Below are 12783 nucleotides of genomic sequence, written 5' to 3' on the forward strand. Positions count from 1 at the left end.
GAATATAACTACTATAATACTGCTCCTATATACAAGAATATAACTACTATAATACTGTCCCCTATATACAAGAATATAACTACTATAATACTGCCCCTATGTACAAGAATATAACTACTATAATACTGCCCCTATATACAAGATTATAACTACTATAATACTGCCCCCTATGTACAAGAATATAACTACTATAATACTGCCCCTATGTACAAGAATATAACTACTATAATACTGCCCCTATATACAAGAATATAACTACTATAATACTACCCCTATGTACAAGAATATAACTACTATAATACTGCCCCCTATGTACAAGAATATAACTACTATAATACTGCCCCTATGTACAAGAATATAACTACTATAATACTGCCCCTATATACAAGAATATAACTACTATAATACTGCCCCTATGTACAAGAATATAACTACTATAATACTGCCCCTATATACAAGAATATAACTACTATAATACTGCCCCTATATACAAGAATATAACTACTATAATACTGCCCCTATATACAAGAATATAACTACTATAATACTGCCCCCTATGTACAAGAATATATCTACTATAATACTGCTCCTATATACAAGAATATATCTACTATAATACTGCCCCTATATACAAGAATATAACTACTATAATACTGCCCCTATATACAAGAATATAACTACTATAATACTGCCCCCTATGTACAAGAATATAACTACTATAATACTGCCCCTATATACAAGAATATATCTACTATAATACTGCCCCTATATACAAGAATATAACTACTATAATACTGCCCCCTATATACAAGAATATAACTCCTCACAGCGGGATGCAATGGGGCAGTTCTGTGGTAAATTTGTCCATGAATTTGGAAACAGTATGGACCATGCCCAGGAGGTGGCGCTACTTGTGCTCCCATTGATGCCAAAGTAAGAGCGCTATTGTATTGCGGTATATTAGCCATACAGTTACTGGAGAGCTGCTGCTTCTCTCCTTTCATCATCTTTAGTATTGATCGTCCATATGAATGGGAGGTAGTAGGATGCGGTTGCTCTTGCAGCAGGAAGGGAATCTTTTGTCCTGCGTCATTTTGTCTTTGACATGTTTACAATGGCAGAACTGACGTCAGTATAGCGCTCTTCAATACGTGTCTCTTCAGTTTCATTGAGAAGCCTCTAGCGGGAAACGTAACTTGCCGTCGTCGAGTGGCTCTCTGACACGTTTTCTATCTTGTTCTCGTCTTTGTGACATTTGTGTCAGTTTGTGCATTGCGTGTTGCTCGGTTTCGTGCAGCATTAGATGTTCTACGTGATTCAGTTACTTCATTGGTTTCTCTTGCTCTGGTCGCCTCTGTCCGGCTGCATCCGCAGGTCTTCCACAATCTCATTCCTCTTCCGTTTCATTAAGACGCACGTTACGCAGCCATATGCGATTCGCTTCTCTACGTGCAGCAGCACAATCAACTTGATCCATATTTGCAATGTTGCCTCACACTTGTGTCGCGGGCGGAGGAGGGGACGCTGTGCTCTCCCACTGCTCGGGTCTGGCCGCTGCTGCAGCATCGGCTGCGGCTGCTCGGTGGTGGCTCAAGCGGTGGGCCGGATCCCGGGGACTCGAGCGGCGTTCCTCGCCCGTGAGTGAAAAGGGGATTTTTGATTGTGGGGGTTTGTGATTATTGTCCGTGACGCCACCCACGGTTGTGGTGATTTTGGTGACATCTGTTGCCTTCTGTCGGGACTTGGCTGTTTAGAAACCCAGGAGGTCCCCTTCACTAACGAATTCAGGAAATTCACGGCGACTCCTAGCCTTGCCGGGGTCCGTAAGCCCCTGCCAGATGGTGCTGGCTTCTCTTTGCGTACCGGTCCGGTACCGCCAGGCCACCGCCTGTCCACGGTCCTTACGGTAGACTCCAATCGGCCACTCCTGCAGACGGTCGCCACCGTCTGCCAACCTTGCTGATCTGTCCGGGCCACACACCCGGACTCACTTCAGATTGCTCGACTGCTCCTTTACTTCCTCACTCCTGTAACTCCTGAACTAATCTGCCTGTTTTCCCGCCTCCAGGACTGTGAACTCCTCGGTGGGCGGGACCAACCGCCTGGCCCACCACATCAGCCCCTGGAGGAAGGCAACAAGGGTTTTGTGTTCTGACTTCGGTGTGCCTGCTGGGAGTGTGGGGGGTGTTGGTGTTGTTCTCTGTGGCCCCTGGCTTGTCCAGGGCGCCACATTCCCCCTTAGTTAATGCAGACCGTCCGCGGGCTGCCCGTCCATCACCGGTTTTATTTTCACCAACTGAAAAATATGAAAAAAACACACATACAATTATAATAACTTCTTCCCACATCGGGAGGTACTCTTACTTAAACGTTACGGTTACGGCTTCCGCTCTCTCCCACCCAAGCAACCTGGCCCTGATGCTGCCCCTAAGCAAACAGGCAGCACCCCTTGACCCCAGTCCTGTACAAGTTGCCCGAGCGGGTTCTGTCCTTTTCAGGGGACCCACGTCCATGGGGAACCCCTGAAACCCCCAGAGGATCGCCACCGGTTCCGGTGGTAGCTGGGCCCCAGCCTGCTCCACTGCGGGCCCTTCCTCCAATCTGCCTCTCCGGAGGCGGTCACGGTAGAAGCCACAACAACATATTTTACATGCCACAAGTTTGTGGTTGCCCTGCAAGTTCTCGGGCCTGTTCATAAGGAGTCCCTTATGCAAAATGGTGAAGGGGGTTCCAACGGGGACCAGTTGCCGGTGTGGCGCCCCAGGATCTGGTCGCCACAACAGCATTGCCCTTCCAAAGGGTTAATGCTGAGCCTGGAGGTAATTGGGAGGTCCATTGGCCAGCAAGTTTAACATCTAACGCAGTTCTCCCTCCGGCCAGCAGGGGGAGCTCTGAACCTGGAATTCCAGGGAGCCTTCCTCAAGTCTGACCTGAGGGAGGAAGTAGTGGTCAGTCTGTAGAGAGCAGTAGAAGTGAACAGACGCAGAGTGAGCTGTCCTGTGGATCTGGGGCCTAGAGCTGGAATAGCTTGGCCCAGGGAAGCAGGAGTAGCAGAGAGGCAGCGAAGAGACTCGGGCATCGGAGTCTGTGGCCACCAGGGCTTAAAATACTCCCTGGTAGCCGAATCCGAAGGGCAGGAGAGCTGCAAGCACCTGTCCCATAAACAGCCCGAAGGTACAGCTGCAGCATCAGGGCCCGGTGTGGACTCCAGCAGAGAAGCACCAGAGAGAGGGCCTGCGCAGCCTGCTACAGAGGGAAAGGGACGTACCATCAGTCCCAGCAGCAAAGAGGGCCATTGCTGGATTCAGAGAAGCAGGGTCCTATCATAACAAAGAAAAGCACAGGAGTAGGCCTCATACTCAGCTGGCCAGAAAGATCACCCCAAGTACTTCCAGGCCGACCGGATCCCCATCACCACCTGTAACGGTCTCCCAGGACTGGACTGTTTGCAAAGTAAAAGAGGAAAAGGTAAAGAGACTGTTGTTTGTGCCTGGTTCTCTCCTTGCCTGTCGGCCCTGCACCGTGTTAGCCACACAACACCATAGACTTTCATGAGCACTAACAGTGTCCCCGGTGCTCCGCTCCACCTGTGGGGAGCAGTACCACCATTGCTGCCGTATCATCACCCCGGAGGCCTCACACAGCAGCGGCGGCTTAATGACCGCAGACCACAGGTGGCGTCACGAAACAAATACTTTAATTGCTCCCAAGTCACCAGCCATATTAAACTGACACCCACCAGGGCCACGGAGTCGGGCCCCGCCACCACTGACGGCCCCCGGACTAGTCCGGCCCGGCACCGGGTGTCCCATAGCCCTGGGGTGGGCGAGTCACCGGCAACGACCAGTTTCAAGCAGGCTGACAATCAGGTGCAAATCAGATGACTTCATCGGTAGATTATTCACTTATCATTCATTTTCAAACTTTTCAAACTGCATTTTTAACACACAATGTTCTCCCCCCCTCTAAATAGTAGTTTCCCTGTACCTAAGTGGGGGTCTACCTAGGTTGGGGCGAGTGGACCTCCGGGGTCCGGTGTCAGTGGTGACAGGCAACGGGGGAGAGGGAACAATCAGTTCCTCTTCCCTGCTATCGTGTGGGGCAGGCGGAGGCATAGGGGAGCTGGGTACAGGTTCATCCCTGGGCACTGGCACTGGCTCACGGTTGACCGCCTCCATCACTTCTTCATCCACGGGTTGTGGGAACAGTATCACTGGAAGAATCACCGCGCCATTCTGTGTAGGCCAGTCCGCTGGGAAGTCACCCATCACGGTGTGGATTACCTCTTTTGCCTCTTCCGCTGGTGGAGGAACCGGAACTTCAGCCGCTGCCCTCAATGCTGGTGGGCACCTCTTTAGATGGTCCCGGGAAACCGTGGCCAAAGTGCCCCTTTGGTCACGACTGATCTGGTAGGCCTTTCCATCTTCCCATCCTGTGGGCTGTATGACGTATGGGGTTTGTTCCCATTGATCATCCAGCTTGTGGGTCCTCCTCTTCCGCTTCAGCACTACATCTCCAGGCTGGAAAGGGCCAGCAGACGCCTTTTGATTGAAGCGCTGCTCCTGCAGTTCCCGACTCCGACTCAAGTTCTTCTCAACATATTCCTGAATCTGTCGGTATTGTACCCTCCGCCGAGTTTCCCATTCAGCTGTCGAAGGGAGTGCTTCTGGGGCTTCCAATCCCATGTCCAGATCCACCGGTAGACGGCCGGGGCGAGCCCTCATCAGGTATGCTGGGGTGCACTTCGTTGAGCTGGAAGGAGTATTGTTGTACATATCGACCAAGTCAGGTAGCTTCTCCGGCCACAGGTTCCGCTCTTCTAGCGGCAACGTCTTGAGGAGGCCCAGGACCAAGTGGTTCATCTTCTCACACATGCCGTTGGTCTGGGCATGGTTAGGCGTGGTCCGGATCTTCTTGCAGCCGTACAACCGACAAAACTCATGGAACACCTCCGCTTCAAAGGCCGGGCCTTGGTCAGTAAGCACCTTCTCAGGGTATCTATGTGGTCGACAGAAATAAGCCTGGAACGCTCTAGCGGCGGTACGGCCAGTTAGGTCTTTGACTGGGACAACCACCATGAACCTTGAATAGTGGTCTACTATGGTTAGAGCGTAGGTGTACCCACTTCGGCTGGGGGTGAGCTATACATGGTCCAGGGCAACCAGCTCCAGCGGTTGATGTGTAACGATCGGGTGTAGGGGCGCCTTCTGGCTGGCCTCGTCCTTCTTTCTCAGCGTGCAAGGGCCGCACTCTCGGCACCAGGCCTCTACAGACTCCCGCATCCCGCTCCAATAGAACCGCTCTCTCAACAGCATTTCCAGCTTCTTCCATCCGAAGTGTCCAGCACCATCATGGTACGCTTGAAGAACGGTGGGCACATTAGCTTGGGGAATCACCAACTGGCGGATTTTCTCATGAGTCTTTGGGTTGATCAGCTCACGGTACAACTTCCCCTGGTGTAGATACAGCCGGGTCCGTTCTCGCCACAGGCGTTGGGCTTCAGCTGGGGTGGCAGGGTCTATTCCAGCAGCGCCTTGCTCCACCAGGATCTTGACTAGGCGGACAGCGGGCACCTGGTTCTGAGCTTCCTGCCACTCCTGACTGGGCAGCGGGTCCAGGTTCACCCCTTGTTGGTGGACATGCACCTTCTCAGTTGGTGGCTGGTGGAATGCAGGCAACTCGATCTCTTCGAGGTCGTCATCCTCGCACCCTTCTTCCGACAAGTGGGGCATCCGAGAGAGTGCATCAGCATTAACGTTGGCACGACCGGCCCTGTATTTGATGGTGAAATCGTAGTTGGCTAGCCGGGCCACCCACCGCTGTTCCAACGCACCCAACTTGGCCGTGTCCAGGTGGGTCAGCGGATTGTTATCCGTGAAAGCGGTGAACTTTGCTGCGGCCAGGTAATGGCGGAACCGCTCGGTGATAGCCCACACCAGCGCCAGGAGCTCGAGCTTGAAAGAGCCGTAGTTCTCAGGATTCCTTTCAGTCGGTCGGAGTTTTCGGCTAGCATAAGCAATCACTTTTTCCTTCCCGTCTTGGACCTGGGATAAGACTGCCCCTAAGCCCACATTGCTGGCATCGGTGTAGAGGATGAACGGGTGGCTGTAATCAGGATACGCTAGGATCTCCTCTCCGGTCAAGGCCGCTTTCAGCTGGCGGAAGGATTCCTCATGCCTCTCTTCCCACACCAGTGGGGCTCCGAGGGGTCTACCACTTTTGGTCTGTCCCACGAGGAGGTCTTGCATGGGGGCAGCCATCTTCGTGTACCCCTTGATGAAGCAACGGTAGTACCCCACCAGACCCAGAAACTGCCTTACTTCCCTCACTGTGGTTGGTCTCGGCCAGTCTTGGATGGCAGTGATCTTCTCGGGGTCGGGGGCGACACCTTCTGCACCCACCACATGCCCCAGGTACTGCACTCTGGGTTTCAGCAGATGACACTTAGAGGGCTTCAACTTCATCCCGTATTTGGCAAGGGACGCGAACACCTCGGCTAGTTGCTCCAGGTGGGCTTCATATGTCTGGGAGTACACAATCACATCATCCAGGTATAACAGGACGGTCTCGAAATTTAGATGCCCCAGACAGCACTCCATCAGCCGTTGGAAGGTTCCAGGGGCGTTGCACAGCCCGAACGGCATACTATTGAATTCACAGAGCCCCATTGGGGTGGTGAAGGCAGTTTTCTCCCGGTCCTCGGGTGCCACGGCCACTTGCCAGTACCCGCTGGTGAGGTCAAGGGTAGAGAAGTAGTTCGCGGTTTTCAGTGCGGCCAAGGACTCTTCAATACGGGGTAGAGGGTAGGCATCTTTATGCGTTATCTGGTTAATCTTCCGGTAATCCACACACATCCGCATGGTGCCGTCCTTCTTCTTAACTAGTACCAACGGGGCGGCCCAGGGACTACAGCTGTCCCTGATAACCCCTGCCTCCCTCATGTTCCTCAACATGTCCTTGGCACATTGGTAGTGTGCAGGGGGAATAGGCCTGTACCTCTCTTTGATAGGGGGGTGTTCACCGGTGGGGATATGGTGTTGGACCCCTTTAATCTGCCCAAAGTCTAGGGGATGTTTGCTAAAAACTTGCTCATACTCCCGTACCACCCAGTATACCCCTTCTTTGTGATGTGTAGGGGTATCGTCAGTGCCTACATGTAACTGTTGGTGCCACTCATCTAACTCCCCTTGGGGCGGGTGAGTGCTGGCAGTCGGTGGTGAGGTTGGGGGAACTGCCTCGCAGATGGTGTGGGGATCTAGAGTGAGCAACTTGGCAAGTGTAGCATACCGGGGAAGCCTGACCTCTTCCTCCCCACAGTTCAGCACCCTCACGGGCACTCTCCCCTTCTTTACATCTACCACCCCTCGGGCGGCCATTACAGTGGGCCAGTGCTCGGAGGGCATGGGCTCTATCATGGCAGGGTAGTCACGCCCCTGGGGCCCTACTGCTGCCCTACACCAAATCATCATCTCACTCCTAGGGGGCACAATCAACGGAGCCACATCCATCACTCTCACTCCACCAATCTCTCCTCCTGTGGAGTTTACATGCTGGCGGTACATCAAGGCTCGGATCTCACGCTGCACAGCTCTCTGTCGGCTCCCCGCCACCGTGGCGGCCAGCTGCTGCAGTAGGGCCAACACATCACCCATACAGTGCTCCATCACGTTAGTTCCTAGCACTATCTTCGGGTTATGATCACTGGGTTCATTCATAATCACAATCATACCCTGGTGTTGCAGTTCAGCTCGCCCCACAGTCATGGCCACTTGTTCGTACCCCACTTGGGTCAATGGGAGTCCATCGGCAGCAATCAGTGTTATACTGGCATCTGGGGGAGCCAGCTCGTCTTTTCCCCAATACTGTTGATACAGTGTGTATGGTATGGTGGTTACCTGTGATCCAGTGTCCAGGAGAGCCATCACCGGTATGCCGTCCACAGCCACGGGGATGATAGGCCGGGCCCCGATGTACCGGTCCCGCCAGTCTGGGGGGCCATGGGGTTCTACTCCTGAGGATTGGCCCGTGGCCCCAGGGGTTGCTCGTTTAACGGACACCGTCGGGAATAGTGGCCGGGTTTGCTGCACCTGTAACAGATTGGGGGCCCGTTCCATGAGCCATTGGCCCTTCTCCGCTGCATCCAGGGGCCGTCCTCCGGGCTGTCGGCGAGCTGCATCTCCACCGGTGCCTGGGATCTGGTTGGAGGCTGGAGTGCGGCGAGAATCTTAGCAAGGTCCCCATCCATGCGGCGAACTCGAGCAGCGAGCTCTTCCATCGTCCCACTTGGGGCTGCAGGCACTGGAGGTGCCGGTGGGGTAGGGGCCACCACAACGGGAGCAACTGGCCACGGGGTTTGCTCAGGAGCTTCCAATGCGGGGGGTTGAAGAGCTTTGATGGCCCGTTCCTTTAATACGGCAAAGTCCATGTCAGGGTGTTCTAGGGCCCACAGCCGAAGCTGCTTACGGTCCTCTGAGGACCTCATCCCCTGTACAAACTGCTCACTTAACATCTTGTTACTGTCCACACTGCTGATGGTGTCCACCCGCTTCAGTGTGCAGAGTGCGGTTTGCAGGCACAGAGCATAGTCCCGAATGCTATCTGCGGGCCGTTGTCGGCATTGATAGAACTGCATCCGCAACTCTGCCTCGGTACGGGTCTCAAATGCAGTCTGCAGCTTTTCAAATATGGTGGCTACAGAGGACCGGTCCCCCTCGGCCCAGGTCTCCGCCTCTTGCTCAGCCGCGCCGGTTAGCTGTCCCAGCACTAGCGCTGCACGTTGCTTATCAGTCAGGGGGTACAGTTCTAGCAGCGGACTAAGTTTTTTCCGGAAAACCTGCAAGGCATCAGGTTTCCCATCGTACTGCGGTAGCCAGGCAGCTCCGGGCACATAGGGCAAAGAGAACGGCATCACCTGAGTGAGAGCTGAACGCGGCCGGGACCTGGGCAGGCCCATTTCCATTTACGAGTGCTCCCGCGGCTGCGTCCGCCGCTCCTCCAGCGGCTTCGTCGGGCGCAGACATCTTGTTTCCGTCCCCCTTAGCCTCTTTCCGGCTCCTCCTCTACAGGGGCGGGGTTTTGGCCTTCGCGCCTCTACTACTCGAGGAGACGCTCGAGCGGGAACTCTTCGCGCCCAAGATGGCGGCTTTTCAAATTTTCCGGCCGGACACCTCCGGCGGTCACACAAGGCGCGCTTCCACCAGTCGGTAGAACGGTAGGATCGTGTTCGTGACGCCAAGTTGTTGCTGGCGGAGGAGGGGACGCTGCGCGATCCCACTGCTCGGGTCCGGCCGCCGCTGCTGCTGCGGCTGCTGCTGCTCGGTGGTGGCTCGAGCGGTGGGCCGGATCCCGGGGACTCGAGCGGCGCTCCTCGCCCGTGAGTGAAAGGGGGATTTTGCTTATGGGGGTTTTGATTATTGTCCGTGACGCCACCCACGGTTGTGGTGATTTTGGTGACACCACCGCTGCTCTGGACGGGGATCCCGGGAGCGGTGACAGGGAGCAGCTTGGTTGTTATTTCTCCCCTCCATGGGTAGGGGGGTTGGTTGTCCCGGGGCCCGGTGATGGGGCAGGGATGAATGGTAGGCAGGTTATGGGGCCTGGTGAGGTGCAGGGTCGCGGGGGCAGCGTTGTGCCGCACGGCACGGTGGTACTCACTTAGCCAATGATGAGGACACAGTTCTCTGTAAAACACACGGCTGGATGGACGGGTCCCACAGACGGCTGCGGTGTTGTTTGCTCCCGGCAGGTTGGTGGTGACTGCCTTTCCCTGCACCTAGATACGGTAGATGGTTCCAATGGTTTCCCACCGGTAACCCGCTCCCCGGCTTGGATATGGGCCGGAGGAGCCCCTTTTGCCCGCAGGCGCTGGCCCTGAGAAACGGTTGCCTTGGCGGTGGCGGTGTCTCGCTCACTTGGTTGGACTGTTGCCTTCTGTCGGGACTTGGCTGTTTGGAAACCCAGGAGGTTCCCTTCACTAACGAATTCGGCAAATTCACGGAGACTCATAGCCTTGCCGGGGTCCGTAAGCCCCTGCCAGATGGTGCTGGCTTCTCTTTGCGTACCGGTCCGGTACCGCCGAGCCACCGCCCGTCCACGGTCCTTACGGTAGACTCCAATCGGCATCTCCTGCAGACGGTCGCCACCGTCTGCCAACCTTGCTGATCGGTCCGGGCCACACACCCAGACTCACTTCAGATTGCTCGACTGCTCCTTTACTTCCTCACTCCTGTAACTCCTGAACTAATCTGCCTGTTTTCCCGCCTCCAGGACTGTGAACTCCTCGGTGGGCGGGACCAACCGCCTGGCCCACCCCCTGGTGTGGACATCAGCGCCTGGAGGATGGCAATAAGGGTTTTGTGTTCTGACTTCGGTGTGCCTGACCGGGAGTGTGGGGTGTGGTGGTGTTGTTCTCTGTGGCCCCTGGTTTGTCCAGGGTGCCACACTTGCTTCACTGTTCCCTTAATATTTCCTCACACTGTTGCCTCAGTGTTCCCTCACAGTGTTGCATCACAGTGTTGCCTCACAGTGTTGTCTCGGCAACATATTGCCTCACCCTGTTGCCTCAGTGTTCCCTCAATATTGCCTCACAATGTTGCCTCACAATATTGCCTCACAATGTTGCCTCACAGTGTTGCCTCACACTGTTCCCTCAGTGTTCCCTCAATATTGCCTCACAATGTTCCCTCAGTGTTCCCTCAATATTGCCTCACAATATTGCCACATAATGTTGCCTCAGTGTTGCCTCAATATTGCCTCACACTGTTCCCGCAGTGTTCCCTCAATATTGCCTCACAATGTTGCCTCACAATGTTACCTCACAATGTTACCTCACAGTGTTGCCTCACAATATTGCCTCACAATATTGCCTCACAATGTTGCCTCACAATGTTGCCTCACACTGTTGCCTCACAATATTGCCTCACAATGTTGCCTCACAATGTTGCCTCAGTGTTCCCTCAATATTGCCTCACACTGTTGCCTCACAATATTGCCTCACAATGTTGCCTCACAATGTTGCCTCACAATATTGCCTCACAATGTTGCCTCACAATGTTGCCTCAGTGTTCCCTCAATATTGCCTCACACTGTTGCCTCACAATATTGCCTCACAATGTTGCCTCACACTGTTGCCTCACAATATTGCCTCACAATATTGCCTCACACTGTTGCCTCACAATATTGCCTCACAATATTGCCTCACACTGTTGCCTCACAATATTGCCTCACAATGTTGCCTCACACTGTTGCCTCACAATATTGCCTCACAATGTTGCCTCACACTGTTGCCTCACAATATTGCCTCACAATGTTGCCTCACAATGTTGCCTCAGTGTTCCCTCAATATTGCCTCACACTGTTGCCTCACAATATTGCCTCACAATGTTGCCTCACAATGTTGCCTCAGTGTTCCCTCAATATTGCCTCACACTGTTGCCTCAGTGTTCCCTCAATATTGCCTCACACTGTTGCCTCACACTGTTGCCTCAGTGTTCCCTCAATATTGCCTCACACTGTTGCCTCACAATGTTGCCTCACAATATTGCCTCACAATGTTGCCTCACAATGTTGCCTCACAATATTGCCTCACACTGTTGCCTCGGCTGTGGATGGTTGCCTCGGCAACAGAGCTGTGAATGACTCAATGCGCACAGACACACGGACACGTCCAAATTAGGTATATTGATAGATAAAATGCAAAGACCGAAGTCTGACTCCGCTTGATCTCCTTGTGTCTCGATCAGAAATGTTGTCAAAAATGGAGCTGCAGGTAGAATCTCCCTACACGATAATTGGACAGAATGAGACCATACACTGCGTCTGCAGGAACGGATCCCTCCCCATCACCTACACCTTATTCCTCAACCAGACGGCTGTGGATAAGAAGATGGCGACAAATGAGCGAGGAGCCACCTTCACCGTCACCATCTACAACGAGACCAGACTGGGGCCTTATAAGTGTAAAGCAAACAACAGCCTGAACAATACATTGTACACCGCAGGGCTTACATACATACCGCAAGGTGAGTATATCATACAACCCCAAATTGTGATGCTAGTTAATACTTATGGATAGTATAGACGGAGGAGTAGTCAGGAAAGTCGGGGTCTCGTAACAGGAGGACATGTATGATCACAAGGAGTAAACAGAGGTGTTGTCAAGTCACGATCCGAGGAGAGTATGTAATAGGTTCAGGGAGAAAACAGAGACGTGGTCAGGTAACGGTCCGAGGTCAAAAAGCAAGAGGTCCCGACAGAAACAAGGAGCAGGCAAAGAGTGGTCAAATAACAGTCTGGGGTCAGAATTCCAGGAGAGTACGTAATAGTTTCAGGAAGAAAACAGAGACGTGGACAGATAACAGTCCGAGGTCAAAAGGCAGGAGGTCACGGCAGGATCAGGGAGCGGACAGTGAGGAGTGAAATAACAGTCCAGGGTCAGAATTCCAGGAGAGCACGTAATAGATTCAGGGAGAAAATAGAGACATGGTCAGGTAACAGTCCGAGGTCAAAAGGCAGGAGGTCATGACAGGATCAGGGAGCGGGCAGAGAGTAGTCAAATAACAGTCCAGGGTCAGAATTCCAGGAGAGCACGTAATAATTTTAGGGAGAAAACAGAGACGTGGTCAGGTAACAGTCCGAGGTCAAAAGGCAGGAGGTCACAACAGGATCAGAAAGCGGGCAAAGAGGAGTCAAATAACAGTCCAGGGTCAGAATTCCAGGAGAGCATGTAATAATTTTAGGGAGAAAACAGAGACGTGGTCAGGTAACAGTCCGAGGTCAAAAGCC

The 12783-nt window shown here is 53.4% G+C and overlaps 1 protein-coding gene across 1 annotated transcript in view; it reads left to right on the top strand.

Moving 5' to 3' along the window:
• The window catches only part of LOC142310493 (Fc receptor-like protein 5), a 128946-nt gene that overhangs the window by 41904 nt on the left and 74259 nt on the right, over positions 1 to 12783 (top strand). Inside the window, exon 3 of the mRNA XM_075348017.1 lies at positions 11742 to 12020. Within this exon, the coding sequence (XP_075204132.1) occupies positions 11742 to 12020 (279 nt within the window). The remainder of the gene's footprint in view (positions 1 to 11741; positions 12021 to 12783) is intronic.

This window comes from Anomaloglossus baeobatrachus, chromosome 5, assembly GCF_048569485.1.
Source record: "Anomaloglossus baeobatrachus isolate aAnoBae1 chromosome 5, aAnoBae1.hap1, whole genome shotgun sequence".
Taxonomy (NCBI): Eukaryota; Metazoa; Chordata; class Amphibia; order Anura; family Aromobatidae; genus Anomaloglossus; species Anomaloglossus baeobatrachus.